Source organism: Megascapheus bottae, chromosome 3 (assembly GCF_031878675.1).
Source record: "Megascapheus bottae isolate mThoBot1 chromosome 3, mThoBot2.hap1, whole genome shotgun sequence".
NCBI classification, from domain to species: domain Eukaryota; kingdom Metazoa; phylum Chordata; class Mammalia; order Rodentia; family Geomyidae; genus Megascapheus; species Megascapheus bottae.
This window is the reverse complement of record NC_143511.1, coordinates 82,420,789-82,445,600: the sequence shown is the minus strand read 5'-3', so window position 1 is coordinate 82,445,600 and position 24,812 is coordinate 82,420,789. Positions and strand designations below refer to the sequence as shown.

Sequence of the window (24,812 nt, the reverse complement as noted above, 5' to 3'; positions counted from 1 at the left end):
AAACTTACTAAGAAAAGAAATCCTTCTACTTTGTCATGCTGAATGATTGTATATGTAGCATTCTTAAATTAATTAATTAATTAATTTTCCCTATCTTGATAATTGTACCTTTGATTTATCTCCAGGGTCTTTTCTTTCTTTCTCTCTCTCTCTCTTCCTTCCCTCCCTACTTCCTTTTATCCCTCCTTCCCCCCTCTCTTTTCCTCCCCTCTCTTTGTTTTCCTTCTTTGCTAGTCTAAACAACAGTCTTTTTGTATGTGTGACTTGGATACTTGTCCATTTATTTCTTTAGAATTCTAAGTTTCCTTGCAGAATCGCCTGCCAGTTTGTGGTTGTGTAGAGCTCTTGATTTCCAATTGATGTTTCTAAATTCTCTGGGCCTGAGTGCTGTTTCTGAGCTCTCCATCTTAAGGCTTCTGCCCTACTCCTTGAGTCACAGTGCCACCTCTGGTTTTCTGGTGGTTAATTGGAGATAAGAGTCTCATGGTCATTAGTGCCCAGACTGGCTTTGAACCTTGATCCTCAGATCTCAGCCTCCTGAATAGTTAGGAGTACAGGCTTTAGCCTGTGCCTGGCGACTGTAATTCTTTTAAATATTTTCTAATTTAATCTCTTTTTCCCTTAAAAATTTTTTTTTTTTTTTTTTGCCAGTCCTGGGCTTGAGCTCAGGGCCTGAGCACTGTCCTTGGACTTTCTCAAGGCCAGAGCTCTACTACTTGAGCCTCAGCACCACTTCTGGCTTTTTTTCTCTGTATGTGGTACCAAGAACTTGAACCCGGGTCTTCATGCGTGATAGGCAAGCACTCTACCACTAGGCCAAAGTCCCGGCCCTCTTTTTCCCATTTTTATAAGCTGATAAGTCTAATATTCTCCATATTACATATAATTTTTCTGAATTTTAGGGCTTTTTTTTTTTTTTTGCCAGTCCTGGGCTTGAGCTCAGGGCCTGAGCACTGTCCTTGGATTTTTTCTCAAGGCTAGAACTCTACCACTTGAGTCTCAGTACCACTTCTGGCTTTTTCTAAGTATGTGGTACCAAGGAATCGAACCCGGGTCTTCGTGCATGCTAGGCAAGCACTCTACCACTAGGCCAAACTCCTGGCCCTTCAGGGCTTATGTTTTACAGTGCCTGCCTCCCTCCCTCCCTGTCTGTCTGTCTGCCTCCCCCCCCCCTCTCTCTCTTTCTCTTTCTCTCTCTCTCTCTCTCTCTCTCTCTCTCTCTCTCTCTCTCTCTCTCTCTCTCTTTCTTTCTTTCTTTCTTTCTTTCTTTCTTTCTTTCTTTCTTTCTGTGGGTCATGGGGCTTGAACTCTTAGCCTGGGCACTGTCCCTGAGCTCTTCAGCTTAAGGCTATTGTCCTACCCCTGGAGCCACAGCCCACTTCCCATTTTCTAGTGATTAATTAGAGGTAAGAGTCTCATGTTCTTTAGTGCCCAGGCTGGCTTTGGACCAAGGTCCTCAGATCTCTGCCTCCTTAATACTCAGGATTTCAGGCGTGAGCCACCGCACCCAGCCGTGCAGTGACAGAACAGATACTAAACTTTAAAAGGTTGACTGTAGATGGGGTTTTTGTTGCATGGATGCTGGGGACCCTTCTTATAGGAGGCCTGCAGTTGTGGGTGACTCTATGTTTTTGTGGAGTTCTGTGGGTGAGCCAGGCTTGGGACAGCTATGACTGTGTAGGGTGGCAATAGCTTTCCTTTGAGCATCTGACTCGGGCAGTCGAGGCCAAGCAGTGCCTGGCAAGTGGTTGTTGCAGATAGAGATACATAGTCCATTCCTGGCTTTGCTGCTGCCTAGGCTGCATTGTGTCTTCCTCTCTTCCCTTGTCCATGGCCTGGCTGCGGAGTGGGCTCAAGTCATGAGCGGGAGGGACAGTGGTGGGGAGCCTGGAGAGAAGACGCAGGGTCGGAGGGAAGGCAGTGTGATGCCATCTCCATCAGAGGCTTTCCCAGGTCATTCCCAGTACTTACATAGTTGTATCTTGTTTTTCTGTTTCAAAGAACTTTGTTTTAGAAGCAGCACTGGCGACTCAGCAGTTGTGAGTGGACTGAAAAAAGCAGACTTGTCGGGGTTGCCAGGTAGTGGCTACATGGAGGCTTCTAATGAGAGGCAGAGGTTTGTCAGTAAAATTTGAGACCAAGCCTGGTAGCGCTGTCCTGCAATAGCTAGTGCCCAGCCAAAGTGTGGACCAGAATAAGGACAGAGAATAAGCTGGGCATAGTTTGTTGCTCTAAAGCCTTTCTTCACTTTAAAAAATTGAACTTGCTTTATCTTGAAGTTTGCCTTTTATTCACCTTTGGTGAATTAGGCAATAAATGTCTTAGCTTTACCAAGGTGGTTCTTCTTATTATCACTCCATGAGGGCCAGCTCACTTCTGTTGACCCCTTACCATTCAGGATAGCACACCCCAACTTGGGTCAGCTTGGTGCTTCTGTGTGTGAGTGGCCACCAGATGTGGGGCCACAGCTGTGAGAGGGTGGGCGGATGTACTCGTGGCCTGGGTGGTAATCAAGGAAGGCTCCTGGGCAGGAGTGAAGATTCACTTGTGGTAGTAAGTGGGGTGAGGACTTTTGCAGACTGTCAGGGGGCAAAGGGACCACCACACACCAAGGTGAGAGGTCCTGAAATGGCATGGGGTTTAAGAATTGTCGTCAGTGTGGGGGTGGTGGAGTGTGGCCTATACCTGGTCATAACTTTGTGTGTGAGATGGTTACACAGGATCCAGTTGCACCAGGAATTTGGCCTTGTGTGCTGTTTGTTATTCCTGTCCAGGCACCATTGCAGTGGTTTGCTTGAGAAGGACTGAGATGTGGCAGACAATACACTGGCACACGGACACGCTCAGTGCCGTATCTGGCGTCTTCATTCTGTTTGCCCTCCTCCCTGCCGGGGTGAGAGTCCTTGGTTTCCAGAGCAGGTGGCACCAGTGTTCATCTCTTTAGCCATGTTTGCTTGCATATGATGCACAAGCCACACTCGTTTGGCTTTCTGAAGTTGTTAAGAAGTTCTTGGTTTGGAAAAGAACATTGGAGTAAGAGGCTTTGCTGAGCTGGGAGTTTGGCCTAATGGTAGAGTGCTTGCCTAGCATTCATGAATACCTGGCTTTGATTCCTCAGTACCACATAGAAAAAGCTGGAAATGGTGCTCTGGCTCAAATGGTAGAGCTCTAGCCTCGAGAAAGCCCAAGGACAATGCTCAGGCCCTGAGTTCAAGCTCCAGGACTGGCCCACCAAAAAAAAAAAAAAAAAAAAAAAGGCTTTGTGGCTTGGTATGGGATGAATGCCAGGTTGGTAGCTAGACATTGAAATAGTGGATGGCTCAGATCATTACTAATGGCTTATGGGGAAAATGAAATGTAACTTACAAATGCTTTGTAGCTCACATGACAACTGCATTAGGATGGTAGCTGCCTGATCATTTATTGTGTGTGGCTTTGGGTATCGGGCCCAATATCTAGGAAACTGGTGCCTGTGATTAGAGGACACTGTTTTATCATCTCTTGTTTTATGTTATAGTCAACTCCTTTTCTCCTGTGTTCTCTATTGGATTACTGTGCACCTCTCTGATCTGGGTCATTGTGGGTCTTTGTGAACTCTCATGGAGCTCAGTTTTTCAGGGAGTGGTTTCAGTTACCTAGAAACCTGTTGCCAATCAGTTGTATGCCATCTTCTTGCATTCTATGTACTTCTGAAAAGGGGGCGCCAGAGTCCTTTCCTGAAAAGCTTATAGGGGGAGCTAATTTACAAGTGATCTAGAAATTATCTTGACTTGAATTTCCCTTTCTATTTAGGTTTATTTTGGGGCCTGTTTAGCTTTGATTTTAGGAGCAGCAGAATCAAGCAATTTAGAAAGCTCTACTTTCTGGAAAATATAAGTTATAAACAAGAGGAGGCAGAAGTACCCCCGTGCCCTTCCAGTGTTCTGCTCCATACCTGCCAGCTCTCAAAACCTGTTTCTGTGCTGTGGAGTTCCTTTTCTTCCCTTCTCCACACCATCAGTCTGCAGCCATGCTGCACAAACCCTTCTTCAGGAATTGGGGGTCTAGTATGTAATAAAACCATTCAACCTAGAGAAATTTTGTGTAGGCAATATTTCTAACTAAGCAGGACAAATGTTTCTGATAAAGGAAGAGTTATAAGGAAGAGTTACTCTATTGGGAAAGAAATGGTTTTTTTTTCTTTTTTCATTGCTAAAAATATAGAATGAAGCTGAGCAGAAGGAAATATATGTCCCTAGGAGAAAGAATAGAGTCAAAAGTATTTACTGTGAAAGTGTCCAAGAAAAGATTGCTCAGCAGAAAAAAAATGGCCAGTAATTTTTAAGGGAAAAAATGCCTTTAAGGTAAGCCTGATTTTCTCTGTAACAGTAATTTGTTATAGTCTCCGCAAAGTTGTTACCTCAATGGTAAATGCCCTGCCCTCTCCTGTCCTTTCTAAATGTGTACTTTGGGCCTCCGGTCCATTTACCCTTGGGTTCTTCCCCAGCATAATCTTGAAGGCATAGGAAAGGTGAGCCAGCCACTGCCCGCTCAGCCAGAAGTATTTTTGTGTCTGTGTATTTTTCCTGAAATTTCCCATTTGCAATTTTCTTGTTGCTTCCTGACAGCTGTCCTTTGTTTTCCACACAAAACCAGCTCTTTTTCACTGGTAACATCAAGACTGGCTCTCATCTGTCTTAAAACAGGAGCTTAGGTTGCTTCTTTCCTCTTGACCCCTGAGTCTTGGGTGACCTGGTGCTTCACAGTACTTGGGTGGACTCTGACCCTATTTCTGCACCTTTTAAGGACATGCTTATTTTGAAATTCAGAAAGATATGATTTGATACATTAGACTCTGCATGTATGCTGGGTTTTTCTGCCTGTGCTATTTTTCCATCTGTTTAATTTCTCTCTTCTTTTAGGGCTTTTTTCTTTTTTTTTTTTTTTTTTAATTTTAGGAGAAAAAAAATTGCAAGAGGGGAAAATGGGGTTTTCTTTTGCTCCCAAAGCCTAAATGAATAGTCATTGCTTGTAATGCTGGTCTGCACTTGACGCTTCCTACTGCTTTGGACGTGATGTATCCGGTGCTGTGAAGGTAATGATCCTCAACCACAGCAATATTCCGGAACAGGAGTATCTGTCATATTCATCGGGATTACCATGTTCATTGATTTGTGTCTGTAAATCTGCTGTTCCTACCCTTTAAATTTGATCTATAATTGGACCTCCTTAAATGGTTCAGATAAGGTAGTCTGTATTTCCTCAATGTAGTGTTGCTGTCAGCTTCTCCTTTTTCATTATACATTCAGCAGACTTGATAAAATCAGCAGGACACCTCATTTGAAACTGTTTAATCGCTGCCTTTTTCCTTTGCTAAACCATTGAGGTGGTCAAGCGATGTACACAAATCATTTTAAATAGAAAATATGGTTTTCTCTGTGACCCAGCTAAATAGATAGTGTTATGCAAAACAAGTTAAAAAGTAATAAATGCCAGAAAAATCTTCTAATTGGAGTAAAAAATTGTGGGCAACTCTCTCCTCTCTCCAAAAGTAGAGTATCCTGAAATATTGCCAAGACTGTACAGACAAGATGATGATTTTCTAAAGATTCTCTCATTTCTGAACAAAGCAAGTTTAAAATTTCAAATAGTGCTGAGCTGCCTTTTGCAGCCATTCCAAGGGAGCTCGCACTTATTTGTAATGCCTCTGCATTATACTTTGGTAGGGATAAATTTGCTATCCGTTAATATCTATGCAGCATAACCTTTCAGCCATTTGCTATTGTGATAATAAATTTTTGTTTCTTTGTCTGTCATTTTGTCTACTCAGCTGTTACTCTTCAAAGTACAAACTAAAAATAATAGCTCCAAATAAATGCCACATAATAAAGTGTTTTACAGTTGTAGCTGGAATAACCTGGTAGCTGCGGCTTGCAGCCCTATTACCATTGCTGGTGTGGTAGTTTCTTCCCTGTGTGTCAAGGTGACTCTACCAGGGCTGGCTCATTAAAACAATGTATTCTTTTTAACTGGCTTGATATTTAGCACAGTACCCAGCAGCCTGGCAAGGCACAATATGGAGCCCGAGCCTCCCCATGTAGGATATGTGAGACTGTGTGGCATTCATGTTTTGAAAACATTCCAATTCTCCACAAGCTCATTTTCATGCTTCAGCATTTCATTGTGAATGATTTACAATTAGACTTGTCATTGTAGAAGTAGGGCTGGCCAGTTAGCTGCAGGGTAACCCCAAACTAGTGGTAAGTGGGACTCTGTGCTTTTGCAGAACACTGGTTTCCTGCCCTGTTGATGTGGCCCTCTAGGATTGATACTTCCACTGTACTCAAGTGTGACACTGGGAATGTTTTGCAGTTTTTGTTGCCCTGAGGAGGTAAATGAGGCGAGAGTTGGTAAAATACACTAAAAGTGCATCTTTTTCCTTACAGGTTCTGGCTCCTTGGCAGCAATGGCTGTGTTTGAAGATAAGTTTAGGCCAGATATGGAGGTATGTAAGTCCCTATAATTGCCTTCTAGATACTTTTCTCGTTGTATATTGATTGCCCGTTCCTCCTCTAGCAGCATCCTTTGAGTTCTTTGGCACAGGTAGTGTTTGCTGAGGAGCTTGGCTTCTTGGGAGAATGTCTCTTGTACAGAGGTCTGCTGTGTCCTTGGGCTTGAGGAGCTAGCACTGCAGACTTTTGATCTGGACTTTGGGCTGTTTATGACGGACTCTTCTTGACTGCTGTAATATGGACTGTTTTCTTGCTTGCTAAGATTTCAGCATCATAATATCTCAAAATGATGTATTTCCCCCTTACTAAGAATAGAGCAGCTGTATGTGTTATGTGGGTGTCACCCAGAGCTGACTTGAGTTTGTTTTGAAAATCCTTATAGATTGTTCAGCATCTGAGGACAAGGTCATGTGTGCATGGACTCTTCTCAGGGCATAATGGAGCTAGGGTCTCAGATTGCTTGTAAGAGATTCTTCATTTCTTTAGTGGTGGGAGGGGTGGATCTTGTGAGTTACTTTTTTCCCATCTGCTTCAGTAGTAAATGTGACCCCCAGTAAGCAACCACCACATAAAACCTTTTTAATAACAGATCCACACTTTTTACTTTTGTGCTTGGATGTTTATGGTGCTTCATTGTTCCTTCTCTGTGTGTTACCTGTACTGTTAAAGTAGCGTGTTAAATCAAGCATCATCTGTGTTTGATGTTTCAGTGGTCACTTTTTGGGAAGGGTGTATTCACTTGCTTTCCACAATTGAAGAGGGGCTTACCCCATTTCTTAACTTGTTGGTTTCTGGCATTCCTAGCTTGCAGATATTTTCTTTAGGTGACAACGAATATCCCTGAGGATTACTTTTTGACATTGCTTTATGCCCAGTTGTTTTTGGGAGAAGATCACATATTAAAAGTATTTTGTTCTTCCTCCATCTTCTTGTCATTGGATCACTAGGTGTCATTGGAGCTCTGAAGTTCTCTCTGCCCTTTAGATTTGGGCCAAGTGCTATGAAAAGTCAGAACGTTGGGTTGTGGGTACTGATTAGCCAGGACAAGGTTTCTGCCACAAACTACTCTTTGGACATGAGGAAAGCATAAACAACATCAACAGGAATTAAAATAGAGAATTGGATAGGTGTTTTCTACTGAACGTGGTAATGTCTCGCTCCAATTAAGAATAGTAAACAAAGCTGAGTATAAAACTATAAATGAAATTAGGATTCAGTTCTCATTTCTCAGTGTGAAAATTTTTTCCCACATCAGCATTATTTTCTGTTGGGGGCTCTTAAATACATCGAGAAAGCCTAATGTATACTAGGCCACTTAAAAAGAAAAAAGAAAACGATTTCCCTAGTCTTCTAAGTAAGGGAGATTTAATGTCATGCTCTTCTTTTAAACTACATTAATCTTTCTTGAAAGGTTTTCTTGAAAGTTTGTCTATTTCTGTTGAAACCTCTGTATATTAAAGTGAAGTGAAAACTGTAGAAAAAGTTGGAAGTATACAATCTGAAGGAACTTAAGCACTCTGCTGAAATCATTTTATATGGTTTAGAGTTTGGATTTGAAATGGATCAAAGGCTACAAATTGAATACTGAAGTGATTTGAGGAGAAGGCATATGTCAGCATCCCTCAATAAAATCTCTGGTATAACCAATCTGACAAATATATTTTACAGATTAATTATATCTATAACTCAGCACTTAATGTTTTACATTACCTATAAGATCCTGAAATAGATTGAATCAGTATCCATTTCAGATTTATTCAGAAGAGTTTACAGATTTGAGTTTTGTGTGCCAAAGTTAGGAGACTTGACAGTGACAGTCACTGAAGGTGAGGCTAGGTAGACTTGCTTCTCCATTGTGGATTTTAAAAGTGAACAGAAGGCAAGTAATAGTGTCACAGCTGTTAGCAGATAATACCTTAAAATCTAAATTCACGTTAATAGACAATAAAAAATTATGGTGGATTAGGGCTACAGCTTAGAAGTAGAGAGTTTACCTGGCATCGACAAGGCCCTCAGTTCAGTGCTTAATACTACAAAAAAGAAAATTAGATTGATCACATGTTGAAATGGTACTTGGTTCAATATCTAATTTCACATGTTTTTATGTAAGAAATCATTAGTAAAAATGACTTGCAAAGCCAGTCTCATTGTTTCTTGAGTTAGTCATTTGTGTGCTATGTTTTTAAATACCATATCCACATATCATCTATTCTTTAATTTAAAATAAGTTGAGATAATTTACATATCATAAAATGTACAGCTTAAGTATGCAGTTGATGAGTTTTGACATTTGTAATCATAAGTGACTATCATTCAAAATGCAAACATTTTCAGTCAGTCCTCCCCATTCCTCTACAGCTACATCAACTCACCTTAACTTTATTTTTAAGGGAGTTTATGTCTGTTAAATCCTGGCAATGATGTGCCTATATAGTATCCTCCAAGAGACTGTTAATAGAAACATGTCATCCCCATGTACAAGCCCAGCGGGTTGAATATTGAACTTCAGGATACAGAGGTCACTTCTGCCATCCTTGTTTACAAGCTGTCCTTGGAACAGTGTGTTCTTCTTGCTGTCCATGCTTCCACATTGCCCATGTCTGCCAGCAAAACTCTCAGTGGCTTCCTCATTTAGTTGTGTCCATAGCTGCATGGGATACCCTGTTTCATTTCATGTAGCTGCTATCAGGGCATCCTCCCCACTTAACCAGTGAGAGTGTGAGCTCCTTGAGGACAGGGACCATGAAACCTCTGTTCTTCAACTCCTGACCTTCAGTACATGCTTGTTACATTGACCCTGAGCTAAAGCAAACTCTGAGTCATCAAAACCACATGGGAAATCAAGGGGACTTTCTCTCTTTCCTGTCTGGAAAGGGCTGAACATGTTTTTGAGATAGCAGGAAGATAATTAAGTGCACTTTTCAACAATCTACAATATTGGAGCAGAGTCAGCAAAGCATATACCCTGTTAAGTAGCCAGCAAAGGAAAATGGGGTGGAGGGCAAGTGTTCCCTGAAGGTCAAGGTCAGAAAAGCAGTCCAGTGTGGCCTGCGATGCACCTCTGTAGTTTCAGGTCATTCAAACCAGTGACTTGTTTACTTCAATTCAGAGTTTCAGAGAAACTGCCAAATAACCACTGAATTTAAGACACTAAGGGATTTCTTAAAAGTTCTCATACAGTTGTGACCCAAATAGTTGCCTGGTGTGGGCATGTAGTTTTTATTCTGTCCTCGCCACTATTAAACCCTACCTAGTAGGGTTCAGCCAAATTTTTGTTGGTGGGCCAAAAAAGGGATCCAAGTCAACTTTATGTTCTTTTCAAATTAATCTTCCTTTGAAGATTAGCAATGATCAAAGTCAAGTCACGAAAAACTGTTTCTTATTGGCAATGGATGTTTTACTTTGTAAGCAAATGTGCTTATTTGAACATTTGTTAGAATAGTGGGTATTGAATGTGTGTGTTGACCTAATGACAAGCGGTCAGTTCCATGAGAGGGGTCTGAGTGATAGTGAATTGTGTGGAGTCATTCCTTGTTGCTTTCCCCCCTCTTATGGTAAGGTGGTGATTACCACAGGCCAACCAGAAATGGACACATGCTGGCCTCACTGGCCTTTTCTAGTTATTTACAGGCCATATTGCCTGGAAATAAGTGACTTCTATCTTGAAAATCACTGAAATTGCTGAAATAAAAATGCAAATTTTTATCTTTAGGATGGGAAAGGAATTAGGATAAGGCTAGATCACTGAGGTTCTCGTTCCATTCTGTTTTCCTGTAAGCAGGAATGTTTTCATTTGGCTTAGTGAGAAATTAAAATTTGTGAAGATGATAATTCATTAAAATGGGTAGAAGATTAATATTTAGTCTGTCAAGATCAATACTGTCCCCTCTTTGCACTAATTGTCAGAATTCCATTCAAGGGCCGCCCAAGGGTGGTGGTGTGCGGCAGGACCCTCACATCACAGGGAATGATTCAAAGGCAAACTGTCCTGCACCCTCTGGTATCGACTTGCAAATTAGCATCTGGAATCTAATTAAACAAGCTTAATGAAAGTAGCAGCTGAATGCTGCTGGAAAAGACAATCAGCCCCCCCCTTACATATTCTGTACCATTGAAGTTGGTCACCAAACACATCATGTGAGCACAGTTAAAAAAATTAGCATTTATTTGAAGAATAGAAACTATTTTTCATTCTGTTATGCGTTTGGCATGCTCTGGTGTCCCATGAGAGCCATGCCGCAGCAGATAGTGCACAATATTTATAAATCCATGACAGGCAATAATAGCAACTTGAAAAATTCTTTTGCTAGAATTTCAAGTTGAGAGCTGCCAAAAGCTGAGAGGATCAGATCTGCAGTGGCAGCTGCTGTGCCCTCCAGTTAGAATTCTAGACTTTGAAGATGCTCAACTTAAAGCAATGAAGACTGCAGGCCTAGCCAATTTTTGCAGGTTTCTGGAGCTCTGGCTCTCTGCCTTTTGAAGATGACTTGCTGAAGCTCCTACCGCTGCCTGAGGCGTGCTAACACCAGCAGGATCTTTTCCTCAGTCTTAGTATGGCTTCAGTTTTAAGTAGCACATGCTTAGTCAGGGCCAGCTGTGCTGGTCCTTTCTCTGGTTGCGGCATCTAGGGATGAGCTCTTACCCTGTCCCCTTCAGAGAGAAGCTGTGAAGATAGATAGTGACGTATACAAGTGCCACTTCAGCTTTCTGATTTATGGAGTCATATTTTATCACTCGGCCCGTGCTGGCCTCTAGAGAAACCCTTGCAGATTGCTAAAGATGTGAGCAGCGATCGCCCTAAAGGCTCACAGTTTCCTCCCTCACAAACGTGTTGCCAAACACCTAGCTGCCAAGGAAGCAGAATGAATCTGTCATTGCAGGCAGCTATAGATCCCTTTTAAATAATGAAAGATTTGATACCAGTATGCTGTTCTGACAGCAAATGTTAGAGGTAACTGTTTGTTTGTTTATTAATTTTTTGAAGTCAAGCAATAGAAAAACCAAAGCTACAGATTCATTTTTGCTTTGTACATACATAGATGGTCATGGAAGAAATTTGCAATATTTTGATTAAAAAAAAATTCTGCTCAATGTGTTACACAGATAGGATGGTTCCAGAGAAAAACAGAGCATGAGTTCAATATGGCCGAACAGAAAGGGGGCACAGAGTTTACCTCGACTCTCTTTTTAGGGTGCTAAAAACATGTTTCTGGGCAAGTGAGAATCCTATCTGTAAGGTGGGATTCAGAGACTCATTTGCAAGTTGTCCTGAGAATTAGATTCGGACTGTAAAAACATCTCCTATGGTGGCAAATACAAAATTGGCTCTAAAATATGGCAGCTGCCTTTTCCTAGTTATTCAATAGTAGGATAGAAATGTCCCATAGCAACAACTAACAGGATTATTTATGCTAGCATTAGGCTTAGTGATTTATAACATAGATAGCTGAGATTTTTCTTTCCTATCCGAAAGCTTGATATAGAAGACAGACTCTTAAAGAGGACATGATGACAGGAAATAGAGGTTGTTTAGCACATAACATATACCAAAACAGGGGTTTTGAAAACACAGTGATCACAATAGCTGATGCTTACTTCATGCCAGGTTCTGTTCTAGCATCTTCTCCCTCCTGCATTGTCATATTTACTTTTCAGTTGTCCTGTGAGGTTAGTATTTTGTCATCTCCATTTTGAAGAAAAGAAAATTGGCATGCTAGGGAGATCAAATCACTTGCCCAAGGTTACACATCGGATCAGTGGTGGAGTAAGGATTTGAACCCATATGACTTTGGAGTCCTCTGATAAAATCAGCCCCTGTGCTGGTCTGCTTTCGGAGCCCTATGATTCTTCGATAATAGAATAGGGAAGACTTCTGTCTTCTGACTCAGCAGAGATGTGGATGGACTTCTTGGGCTATTCTTTTTCTCTGATAAGAGAAAACAGAAAGCCAGACATGTGGCTGAGGAGGTATATAAATGTAAAACTTACCTCTTTGGTAAACTCAGTGAGTGGAAGGTATCCAGAAACAGAGGGGTGCAGGGAAATGACAGACACTGAAAGATTGAGCATGATGAGGAAGGAAGGGAGAGGAGAGGGAAAAGGCGGGGGGGAGAGATAAGGTCATTTTGCTGATCCTTTTTTTGTTCTCTTGCAATTTTAGTTTCTGGTTTCTTTTTACCTTTAAATATTCTCATTTCAAGTATCTTGTGATTGTTTCACCCCTAAAGCCTTCAAAATACCATTTATAAGAGAACTGTTTTTCTTTAAATAGCTGATGTACAGATGGCATAACCCTCCTCAGATTTAGTAATGAGACCAGAAAGTCTTTAAGTACCGGTGAATGGCATTTGTCCATTCGAGGCAAGTTATGAATAATTTGAACAAAAATAAAAAAATAAATAGGACTATTATATTTGAATAATGAGGGGTTCTTTTTTTCCTCAACTGCCAAAACTTTTTAATCTTCGTCAACAATGGTTCTGTCCTCTGTCTTATTTAGGTTGCATCTGTGGACTGAGCTCAGGAGCCCTGACAAGCGGCATATGAATTCTGTATTCATTAGTGATCTTGATCCAAATGCCTCTGTCCCTGCCACGGGGGCTCAGGTGTGGAAGCTGCTGGCTAATCCCACCAGCTGACATTCTGAGGTTTAATGACTCCATAGGAAGGTGACCACTCGCTGGGAGGTTTGCTGGCGGAACCCACACAGCAGACAATGGAGATCAAGGAAGACGATCAGTGTTTAGCCTAAGCACCTTCCTGTGCAACCTGAACCCTGTTGGCATCAAACACAGTTTTAAGTAAATGCAAAATTAAAAAAATCTGACCTTCAAAACTGTTATAAACAATGGCTTTCCTATCCGTATTGATGGTATTGAAGACTTTTTCTCATAATACTGTAATAGGTGTCAGCTTAATGAGCTGAACTTGATTTTTCCAGATTTTAGGTATGTTTGTCAGGGAAAAGGTACAGCTTGTTGGACTAAAATTCTTTTTTTAAAGTGCTTTGAATGCTGACTTTTTTGCTCTTTTAAAAATTACTGTTAGAATGTGGGTTTATTGGTTGACTTGTGACATGTCACTAGATGTTCTGTTATTTCAGGTCCTCTGTTCTAGAAATGTTGGATGCCTCATTATTTAGTAACAACTTCAGTATGTAATTCATATATGTATATAATTGATAACAATTATATGTAACCAATATATAATTAACCCATATAATCAATATTATTGTTATACATATATGAATATATATGTATATTTAATGTTATTACATCTGTACAGTTCACTTACTGTACAATTCAGTGATTTTTAGTATGTCATACAACTCTTACCACAATCAATTGTAGGAAATTTCATCACCTTTCAAAACCCCTCTGAATCCATTAACACTCCGTCTCTCCCTATCCCCTCCTCCACTTTGCCCAGCCTTAGGCTACAACAAATTTGCTTTTGGTTCCTCCCTCCCTCCCTCCCTCCCTTCCTCCTTTCCTCCTTCCCTCCCTCCCTCCCTCCCTCCCTCTCTTTCTCTCTCTCTTTCTTTCTTTCTTTCTTTCTTTCTTTTTGGTGCCAGTCCTGGGACATGAATTCAGGGTCTGAGCACTTTCCCTGAGATTCTTTTTCTCAAGGCTAGCACTCTACCACTTGAGCCACAGTGCCATTTCTGGCTTTTTCTGAGTAGTTTATTGACAATAAGAGTTTCATGGACTTCCGTACCCAGGCTGATTTTGAACCATGATCCTCAGATTTTGGCCTCCAGAATAACTAGGATTACAGGTGTGCAATTTATCTTTATGGATTTACTCATCTGGACATGATCTAAATGTCATCATACAGTCCTTTGTCACTGGTTTCACTTATGCTATAAAACATGCATCGGCATTTCATTTCTTTATCACATTTTGTGTATCTTTTAATGTACTTTTGGGCTGTGATCCTGTAGTGAACCTGTCTGCAAGTGTTTTGTGGATATGTTTTGTGGATATGTGGTTTCTCCTGGTTATGTGCTCAGGAGCAGTATTTTTGGGTCATGTGACAACTGTTTTACCTTTCCACAGTGTTTGTGCCACTTTCAGCCTAGGAAAGTTCTGATTGCTGCACATCTTTGCCAACACTTACCATTTTTCATTTAGATTACAGCCATCCTGGTGGGTGTGAACTGGCATCCCATGGTTTTGGTGGATTCTTTATTAAGAACTAGTACATCTCAGAACACATTTAGATAGAATAATTGAAACATTGGACATGCTTCTTATCAACACTGGACGTGGGCAGTAACTGGGCTGATTGAATGTTTGTGTAAATACTGAAATGTCACTTTGAAACTCTCCATGAAGCTGTTTCTGTCATTTGCTTTTGGTCATAATTCCTGCTTATTGACTTCCTTATGACTAGAAGTATTAGACGTAGTAAATTGTGTCCTTATTAAATCGGAAAGGTGTCTTAATTTTCCTCACTAATATTCTCTCTGGTTGTATTTAATATAAGACATTAAGTCTTAGTGGTGTCATAACCCTATATTGCAATCCCAGAAACCTGTGTAACATTCTTTGTATTGATTTTCAGTGGAATAAACTAGTTTATTGAGAAAGGAGCAGATAGATCCTAAAAGTGGCATTTATGGGACAGTGGGTAATGTGGGAGGGGGGAATTACTCATTAAAAACAGATACCGAGAAACACTGTGGGTGGAGGGCTTTCCACCAGCCTTGGGTATGGTAAATTGCCTCTTCCTCTTTTAAAAAGTTACCTTGCTTTCCTGAATCTACCCCACTGGCAGGCAGCTTACTTTGGAGAGGCAGAAAGGTTTTCACAATGGTCATTTCCTTGGGTCTTGCTGTATTTTGTTTTGTGGGATCTTAGCCAAAGTTGCCTTTGTCTTTGGTGATTGACTCAAGAGTAGGATTTTGCTTCTTGTTGTTCAAGATTGGGCTTTCAGAAGTAATTGTGTCTTTCCCTTTGTCTTCCTGGGTTCCTTCAACTTCTTGATGAGTGACCATGTAGTCATCCCTTTGGCTAAGTCTGTATATTCCTTGTCTGCGAGTCTCTACATTCCCAGCTAATGGTGGTGGCTGCTTTTCATTTCCACTGTTGCTGTTACAGTCTGCCTTCCATAAAAATTCAAATTGGAAGGTGGGATGTTTTATAGGAGTTAAGGAAATTTGGGAAAGTATATCTCTTGTTTAGTCTCAGGAAGTAAAAGTGTGCTAGATAAGAAAAGAAAAGATAGTTTACCAAAATCTCCAGGAGGTGGAAGAGAAAGGTCCAGGCTTCTAGAACAAGAAATAACAGATATTGGGCAAATGATCCTTAGTTAAGTTCAGAAGGTAACTTTTTCAATTTTTTGAGGAATAATCAAAGGGCATTTACAAAAAGCACTCTGGCAAAGTTACTTTGTTTATTCTTAATTTTTTTCCCTGAAGCCAGGCTCCAGTGGCTCACACCTCAGGAGGCTGAGATCTGAGGATCGTGTTTATTCTTTAAAATATTTTTTTCCCCTGAAGCCAGGTGCCCATGGCTCACACCTCAGGAGGTCGAGGTCTGAGGATCATAGTTCAAAGCCGCCCCTGGCACTACAGTCCGTGAGATTCTTAACTTCAGTTAACCACCAGAAAACAGGAAGTGGTGCCGTGGCTCGATTGGTAGGGTGGTAGCCTTGAGCTGAAGAGCTCAGGGTCAGCCCCAGGCCCAGAGTTTGAGTCATATGACTGACCCCCCCATCCCCTAAATTTTTTTTTCTGTCAAAAGTATTTATGTAGTACATATATAGGCATGCCTATAATTCTAGCTTCTGAAGAGACTGAGACCTGAAAATTGTGGTTCAAAGCTAACTAAAGCAGACAGAACTTATCTCTACTTAACCAGTATAAAGCCAGAAGTGGATGTATGGCTCAGGTGCTAGAGTTTTAAACAGCCAAGGGAGAGCCAAGGCCAGGGGTTCAAGCCCCCAGGTTTTTTTTTGTTGTTGTTGTTGTTAAATATTTTCATGTTTTTTACCCTTTTACCCTAGGTAAAAACTGAGTTATATATATATATATATATATATATATATATTTTTTTTTTTTTTTTTTTTGCCAGTCCTGGGCTTGAGCTCAGGGTCTGAGCACTGGCTTTGGACTTTCTCAAGGCTAGAGTTTTACCACTTGAGCCTCAGCACCACTTCTGGCTTTTTTCTATGTATGTGGTACCGAGGAATCGAACCCGGGTCTTCATGCATGCTAGGTAAGCACTCTACCACTAGGCCAAACTCCCGGCCCCTGAGTTTCATATTCTTACATAACCAATATGCAATTAGCTAGCAGACTGTGTGCTGGCTGAAAACAATGAATACTCATGGTCCAGGGGTATATTTATTGGAAGAAGCCTTCCTGGATGAAGTGGGCATTCTTATACAGTATTAACTAATAAGCAGGTTGAAGAGAAGGAGGGATGTTGTGCTCTATAGTAGAATGGTAATTATTTACTCTGCATTTCTCTGCGTTACATATTTTCTATAACTGTGATATGTAGGGAGAAATCTGCCAGATAGGAGAACTAGTTCACAAAGCAGGTTGCTTGCTTCACCTGTGGCAAAAATCAAGCAGGCAAAATGTAACTTCTTTGTGGCCAGTGAGTATTTCATCAGTGAGAAGCAAGAGATTGGTTCAGGGACAGCAGTGAATGGAATAAGTGTTCAGTGGCTTCCACTACGTAGATGAAATTAAAAGGAAGATACTGCCGATAAGATTTCTCTGCATTGTGACATCGAAGAGAAAATGGACTTCTGGTCTTACCAGATTGAATCACTCTGTGAACTTGGGTCAGTTATGTAATTTGAGGTCCCCAAATGTTCTTTTTATCTGATTGATTTTCTCGTACTTGAACCAAGCCAAGATTTGGCATATCCGGGTGCAGGGGGTGAGGTGGGGGAGGAAGAAAAGAACTCTTTTATGATTCACTGATTTCATTCTGCTCTAGAAAGATATTTTATAAAAACATTTGAGTCATAGCCACTCACTGAACCATGGCTTTCCGGAGGAAGCAGGCGGACCCTGTGGTTCTCAGTTATAGAGAGAAACTGTGCTACAGATAGATCCAAGAAGCCGGCTGCGGTCAGAAGCTGTAAGCCTTGAACAATGGATTCCCACTTTGCTTGTGTCTGGGTTAGAGGAGTGTAAGAAATGAAATATAGGACTGAATGTTACTGGATGGTAGCTTCGAATCTTATAAGTTTTGTCTTGGCAGGTAATTTGGCATAAATTGTTAATGTAAATCTGGGTTAGTGGTGAAGACATTATTTTAGTAAAAAAGATAAACTGCTGATTAATTCAGCATAGAACTCAATTACAAATTGAAAGTGTCTCTGCGGGACTCCTGGGCCCTAAAGACAGCAGATGTTGAATTGATACTCCAGCATATTTCACAGTGGAATGAAATATTAACATGGTTTATTATACTTGTGTGGTGTGTGATACCAGAAAAGGGGGGTTGGTGGTATGCAACACAGTCCAACATTACACTGCTGCCGAAACACACTGAAGTGCAATTAGGAATTTTAGGGAAGTTTCTTTTTTAAAATTTTAACGTAATGGCTCTGTGGAAAAATTAAGCTTAAAATAACATTCAGGGCTAAACATTTAAATGTAGTGCCTGTGCGGGTTTACATTATACATGCATATTAATATAAAAAGAAAGAAAGAAGAACTTTATGACATAGACACATAAGCATTGACCACAGAGTAGGGGCCTCATGGACTTGAACTGAGTGTCTGAATCATTGCCTGGGTTCAAGTTTTAACTTGCTACTGGGCTTTTGTTTTTACCTTCTGATCTAAAACATATGGTAATTTTAAAAATGCCCCTATATTTTACACAGCCCGAGGGAGGGGGTACTTCACAGTTTCATATATCTGTATTAACACAAGGGGGAAATGTCAGCAAATTTCATACATTAAAAGATCTGAATAAACAGAACTGCCAATATTTGAAGAGATTGGCAATTCTTAAGAAAAGAGGGATGGGACTAAACTTGGCTTAGATGAATTATTTCAAAACCATTACTATCGTGATAGTTCTTTTCTTGTTTAAAAATTTGACAGTCTGTATCAAGCGCAGGTTTTGCTAGCTGAAGAAAAAATAGTTCCCAACACAGCCAAATGATTATGGTAAGACTGATCATAATCACCTGCTTTTGTGAAGACTTTAAAAAAAGAAAAAGCCAGACACACTGAAAGCCTTGATAGAGGCTGGGGATGGCATGAGAAGTCCCTTGGTATCTGTGGTACCAGAAGAGCAGCGATAATGGCCATTGGGGTTGCTTACAAGGCCTTATAAGCTGCTGGTTGGTGGTGGAACTTGTGAGGCATGGAGGGTACTTGGCCACGGCTCACTGATCCAGCTCTGTGGCCTTCTCCCTTAATTACCATCTCTACCTCATAGGCCGGACAGGTGGTGAAGAGCAAGAGAAAGTGACATGGGAGGGGGTTGTGGATGGATGTGTGTGATGGAATCTCTCTAAGATAGCCTTGAAGAAAGAGCCTGTGGCTGTCACCTCCTTGAAGAAGGGTGTGGTGGGAGGCCTGAAGAGGATGGCTCCTGCTCTGACTTCCATTTGTATAATCCTGGAAGTTTGGACGGCTGAGTGTATTTGGAAATATGAAAACAAAATTCTAGACGGTGTCTAAAGTTGTTTGGGGTGGTCATTTCTCCAGTCAGTGTGGTCTTTTAATTAGCATCCGCTCTTCACTGTGAGTGAGGGCCGGAGCTTAGCAGCCCTGTCCCTGCGTGTGAATATTTAGTCTCGAAAGCTGCCATGTTCCATTAGTGGTGGCTGTGTTTCGGCAGTGGGTGCAGAAGCGATGCACACTTCTCAGATGTCCTTTGAGATTTACGTTACAGTGTAATTGGGAGCTGCTGGTACTTGAGTGTTGTGCATGGTGGAATGTGAGATTACCTGCTGTAATGAGACCCCAGCAGCATACCTTAGGAAGGTGAAGTCCTAACCTTCACAGATAATACTGCTGTGGCTTTCTGGGAGGTAATTTATAGCACTCCCTCCTAATCCTGGATTTGTGAAAAAAAACACTCCTCTATAATAGGAACATATGCTAAATAGTTATTTTAAAATTCTACCCAATTGTACAGATTTTTATTTTTTTATTTTTGTGCCAGTCTGGGGCCTTGAACTCAGGGCCTGGGTGTTAGCACTCTACCATTTGAACCACAGCTCCCTCCTGAGTAGCTAGGATTTACAGGCGTGAGCCACTGGCGCTTGACTTCTGCAAGCCCTGTGTAACGTGCAGCCACCATGTCATTGTCATCCTATCATGACACTGGATTATATTTTTTCTAAAGTTGGTACTATGGTGATAACTGTAGATTAAGAAGATATAAGGATCTGTGGGCTTGGATTCCTTGACAGAGCCATTGGCTCTCAACTGAGGTGAGTGCCGTTGGGGTGATGGTGAAGACTAGTCTGGGCTTTCAGGAGATCTGCTTTGACCACTGGTGTTTGCCTCTTATACAAACCTCCTGTCAAGCCCAGTTAATAAAATAGAAAGTTCACTTCTACCACCGGTCAAAGTTGCATTTCACAGGATTGTACATTGTTAATCAAAGATATCAAACGTTCGCTGTCTTTTACCCTCTGACCACTGCATCTTGCCTTCAAACTTCAAGAAAATTAAAGTCCCCTTGCCCTGTCTTGGTTTTTGTTATGATTCAGTGATGGCCTGATTGGGAAAATTAAGTTAAATGGTACCTTTTCTATTGACACACAAGAGGTCAGAAAATAATTTGATTTATTCTCTTCACTGAGAGCATGTGCTTTAGACACGTAAACATTTGGAGGTCGTACTGCTGTGGGGAATGCCACAGGCTTTCCTTTGGGGATCTGGTAAGGATGCATTCTGTGGTAGAGAAGTCATCAATCAAAATGTTCTCAGTTCTTAGCCAGTTGTTTGTGTATGCGTGCGTGCGTGCACACCCACACATGGCCCAGTACCAGAGTTTGAACTCAGGGCCTCACATTTGCCAAGAAGATGCTCTACCACCGAGTCACACCTCAAGCTCTCACTCCTACCCTGTTTTTCACCATCTATTTTTAGGATAGAGTCTTGTTTCTGACCCAGGCAGACACCTGAACCATAATGCCTCTTTTTAGGCTGTCTGAAAGTTGATACTGAAATCACAGGTTGGAGCCACTGAGCCTAGCTTTCTTTTGCTCAGATTATTCTGTGCAGGACTGGCTTGGAGCCATGATCCTCCAGTTTCAGCTCTTTACAAACATTACAGGCGCGCAACACTGTATCCCAATTATGGACTGTGGAGGGGTCCCTTGAACATTTCTGCTGAGGCTGACCTCTCTGTAGCTAAGATTACAAGTGAGAGCCACTGACATCTGGCTAGAGTAGCATTTTTTTTTTTTTTTTGCCAGTCCTGGGCTTGAGCTCAGGGCCTGAGCACTGTCCTTGGACTTTCTCAAGGTTAGAGCTCTACCACTTGAGCCTCAGCACCACTTCCAGCTTTTTCCTAGGTATGTGGTACCGAGGAATCGAACCCGGGTCTTCGTGCATGCTAGGCAAGCACTTTGACCACTAGGCAAACTCCCAGCCCTAGAGTAGCATTTTTAAACCATAGGTTTACTTTTAGATACTTTAAAAAGGTAAAGCCAGCCTGTAATTCTAGCTGCTTGGGAGGCTCAGATCAGGAAGATTGGTGTTTGAGTCCAGCCTGGACAAAATGTTTTCAAGGCCTCATCTTAACCCAACAGGCCAGGCAAGCTGTAGTTTCAGTTATAAGGGAAGTGTAAATATCAAGGACCAGGCTGCCTGACACAAAGACACCTTTCAAAAAATAAAGCCACAGGGTGAAGATGTGCATTGGTTGTGCTTAGGTTTGCCTGGCATTGTAAGTTCTTGACTTCAACCCCCATCATTCACGCACGCACGCACGCACACACGCAGAAGGAAAGATAAACCTGTAGGTGACTGGTCAGTATTTTAAGGACCAGACAAGCATCATCTGCAGGCACTTTTTGGAAATGTTTTCTTGGGTAACAAAGACAAAAATCATGAAATTTGGAATTAAAGCACTGTGTTTTACCTCAGACCTGCCATTTGGCCATGTGCTATCAGATTGCTAGGATTTGTGGGGTTTTTTGTTTGTTTGTTTTGTTTTTCGGCCACTCCTGGGCTTAAACTCAGGGCCAGAGGGCAGTCCTTGAGTTTTGAGCTCACCTCACTATTTCTAGCTTTTCTCTAGGTATGTGGTTCCAAGGAATCGAACCCAGGTCTTTGTGCATGCTAAACAAGCACTCTACCACTAGGCCAAACTCCCGGCCCTGATTGCTTGAATTTGTAAATAAAGGGAGTCCCATCTTAAAAGGTAGCATGAGAGCTAGGGGGGTGGCTTAATTGAAGCCCAGGACCTCCAAAAACTAGAGAGCTTATGGAGTAAGCACAGAAATGTGTTTCACATAGGAGCCTGTGGCAGTGACTGTAATTCCTCCTTTAGGAATGTAATGCTAATGAGATAGGAGTAACTGTTACTATATCACTTCTTAGTGGTATGGTGTACATTCCATATGGAGAGTGCACCCTGCACCAAGCTTTTGTGCATCATAGCACAATCACTTATAGTTTGCTCTGAACAAAGAGCTGAGAAAGGATTGAGTGACTAGTGGGTGCCTGTGGCATCAGAGCCCTGGAAGAGCAGGATTTTTGCCTCATAATCCTTAGCGAGGGTTTGGGCCAGCACTTCTCTCAGTGGGTGTCTGCTAGGGTGAGATGGAATTGATCCTCGTTTACAGATGAGGACATTGAGACCGAAAAATACTGGTGGATGTACCTTCAAGGCCACACAGCTAACCACTGATAGAACCTGAGTGTTCATTTTCTTAAGTGTCTCCCTCCTGTAACTACAATTAGTATACTGAATGTACCTGTCAGCTTCCAGCCTCTTTCCAGTGTGTTCTTTTCAAAACTTTTCTAGCTCATGGTTCATCTGAAGACTGAGCCTTGGGGCCCAGGAAAAGGTGAACAGCCAGGGTTTCCTGGAGAGGGAACTGAGTTAGGAGCCTCTCTGGCTAGCCTGCCCCATCACTTGCCCCTGTCCACTTCTGAGGTGTTCTGACCTTGCCCAGGGCCAGTCCTTCCACCCAGGCCCCTCCCTCAACTGCACTGCCTGCTTCTGCAGCCAGCCAATCCCGTGTGCTCTTCCTGCTCCAGCTGCCTGACAGGTGACATGAAGTTTACAAGGGTATTTTAGCTTCAAAGTTTCCCCTTCACCCACTAGACTTTCAGTGTCTCCAGGAGCTGACTGCTGTTTGTTCCACATCTATGTTGTTTCAGAAGAGAGAGACGAGTAAGCTCTTAGCACTTAAGTCAGTCTCGTTTTCATTTTGAGGAGTGTTGAGCATATATTGCACTTTCCTTAAGCTTAGCCTTGTGTGGCTTTTAAATGTTTTTTTTTTTCTGATTACATTTGGTTTAATGCAGCCTTGGAAATATATATTTGTGTACACATATGCTGTGAACACTGATTTCTTCTCCGTGTGGAAAGCAATATGTTCTTGTCTCTTTTGGTCCCTTTCCCTCTGGAAGCTTAGGTATTTTTCCTTCTATTCACTCACAGATTCCAGCAAACCACTTGCCCGCCACCGTCTTTCCTAATGGAGTAGTGGGAGATAGGGTTGGTGATGCCAGGCCCTGGCTTGGCACCCACCCCTGGCTCGGATCTTTTGCTTGCACAACCCTGTGTTTTTGGGTGCCTTGGCCAACCTTTGTGAGTGCCTCCATGTCCTCACCTGGACAAGCAGACAAGGGCCCTGTGGGGCCAGAAGTGTGGGGCACAGCGCTGGGATAGGAGTGTGAGAGAGTTCTCTCCACCTTGCCTTTTTTCTTCCCATCCTAGAACTTGCTAACGAACTTGTAAAACCAATGTGAAGGTATTCTGTTCTTGTTTCTTCTCACACTTCTTAGGGAGAGGCATCGTTGTCTTCACTCTTCCAGGGACAGCTTGTGGCTCAGAGAGCTCTGACCCAGAGCTCTTTGAGCCTCTCTTGGCCCCATGTGACTGCATCCTCTAATACCTCTTTCCTGGTCCCACTTCTGTCCTTTGGTGATCTGGGACAGGCCCATTTTCATGGCTTCCCATCTTCCTCCCCACTCCTGTGAGTGACTGCCATACCCTTTGCCTCACTACGTCCTTGTGTATGCACACATGTGAGCAGAGCTGTCCAGAAATGAGTTGACATTAGAGGCACGACAAGCATCCACTCATCCAGCCATTTACTTAGTGCCATTAATGGAGCTTGAACTTAGGACCTCTTATTCTCAGCCTTTTCACTCCCAGCTGGTACTTTACTACTTTGGTTATACTTCCAGCTGTTTTTGTTTGGTTGGTTGGTTGGTTGGTTTTTTGTTTTCTGTTTTGTTTTTTTTTAATTTTTGAGACAGGGTATTCCACATAGCTCAGGTCTCAGCAGGTGTCAAATTTGAGGTCTTCTGCCTCAGCTTCCTGAGTGCTAGCTAGGATTACAAGTGTGTTTCACCACAGTCAACCTCGACAGTGCAGTTGCCACTCACTTGTTCTGCAGGATTCCCAGGTGTCCACAGGTGGCTCTGTCTACTGCCGCTGAAAGCGAATGCAGAGGGTGGGCACCCTTGCTTTTGTCACACGGCCCAGACTACAGATCATTAAATCAGCTTTTCCACTGTAAAAGGCCACACATGGGATGCATCAGGTTTGTGCTAGGGGCAACTGTTAAACATGTTTTGAGCTCTATAAATTTTATCCACCCATTAGCCATTAGCAACTCATTCAGGCTGCACCATTGTTGTAGCCATGACTTCAGCACGTCACTAGACCACTGCAGAACATCGTGTTGAAGGCTCTTCCTCCTCCACTCTGTCTTCCAGTATTCCCACGCTAGGCTTAGTATGATCTTGGAACTGGCCTATTGGGTCTTGATCTTTTGAGTTATGCAGAGCTCTGCAGGTCTGCATTGGAAACTATAGTTTGCTTTTTTCTTTCCCTCCCTCCCTCCCTCCCTCCCTCCCTCCCTCCCTCCCTCCCTCCCTCCCTCCCTCCCTCCTCCCTCTCTCCCTTCCTCTTTTTTGCCGGTTCTGGGTCTTGAACATAGGGCCTGGGCACTGTCTCTGAGCTTCTTTTTGCTCAAGGCTAGCACTCTTATCACTTGAGACACAGTGCCATTTCCTGTCTTTTTCTGTTTTAAGTGGTACTGAGGAATCGAACCCAGGGCTGCATGCATGCTAGGTAAGCTCTCTACCACTAGGCCACATTCCCAGTCTGGTTTGCTCTTTCACTTGGTGATATACATGCC

At 42.2% G+C, this 24,812-nt stretch overlaps 1 protein-coding gene across 1 annotated transcript in view; it reads left to right on the top strand.

Annotated features, from left to right (window-relative positions):
* The window catches only part of Psmb7 (proteasome 20S subunit beta 7), a 55,928-nt gene that overhangs the window by 22,813 nt on the left and 8,303 nt on the right, over window positions 1–24,812 (top strand). Inside the window, exon 6 of the mRNA XM_090330610.1 lies at window positions 6,426–6,484. Coding sequence (XP_090186736.1) covers window positions 6,426–6,484 — 59 coding nt within the window. The remainder of the gene's footprint in view (window positions 1–6,425; window positions 6,485–24,812) is intronic.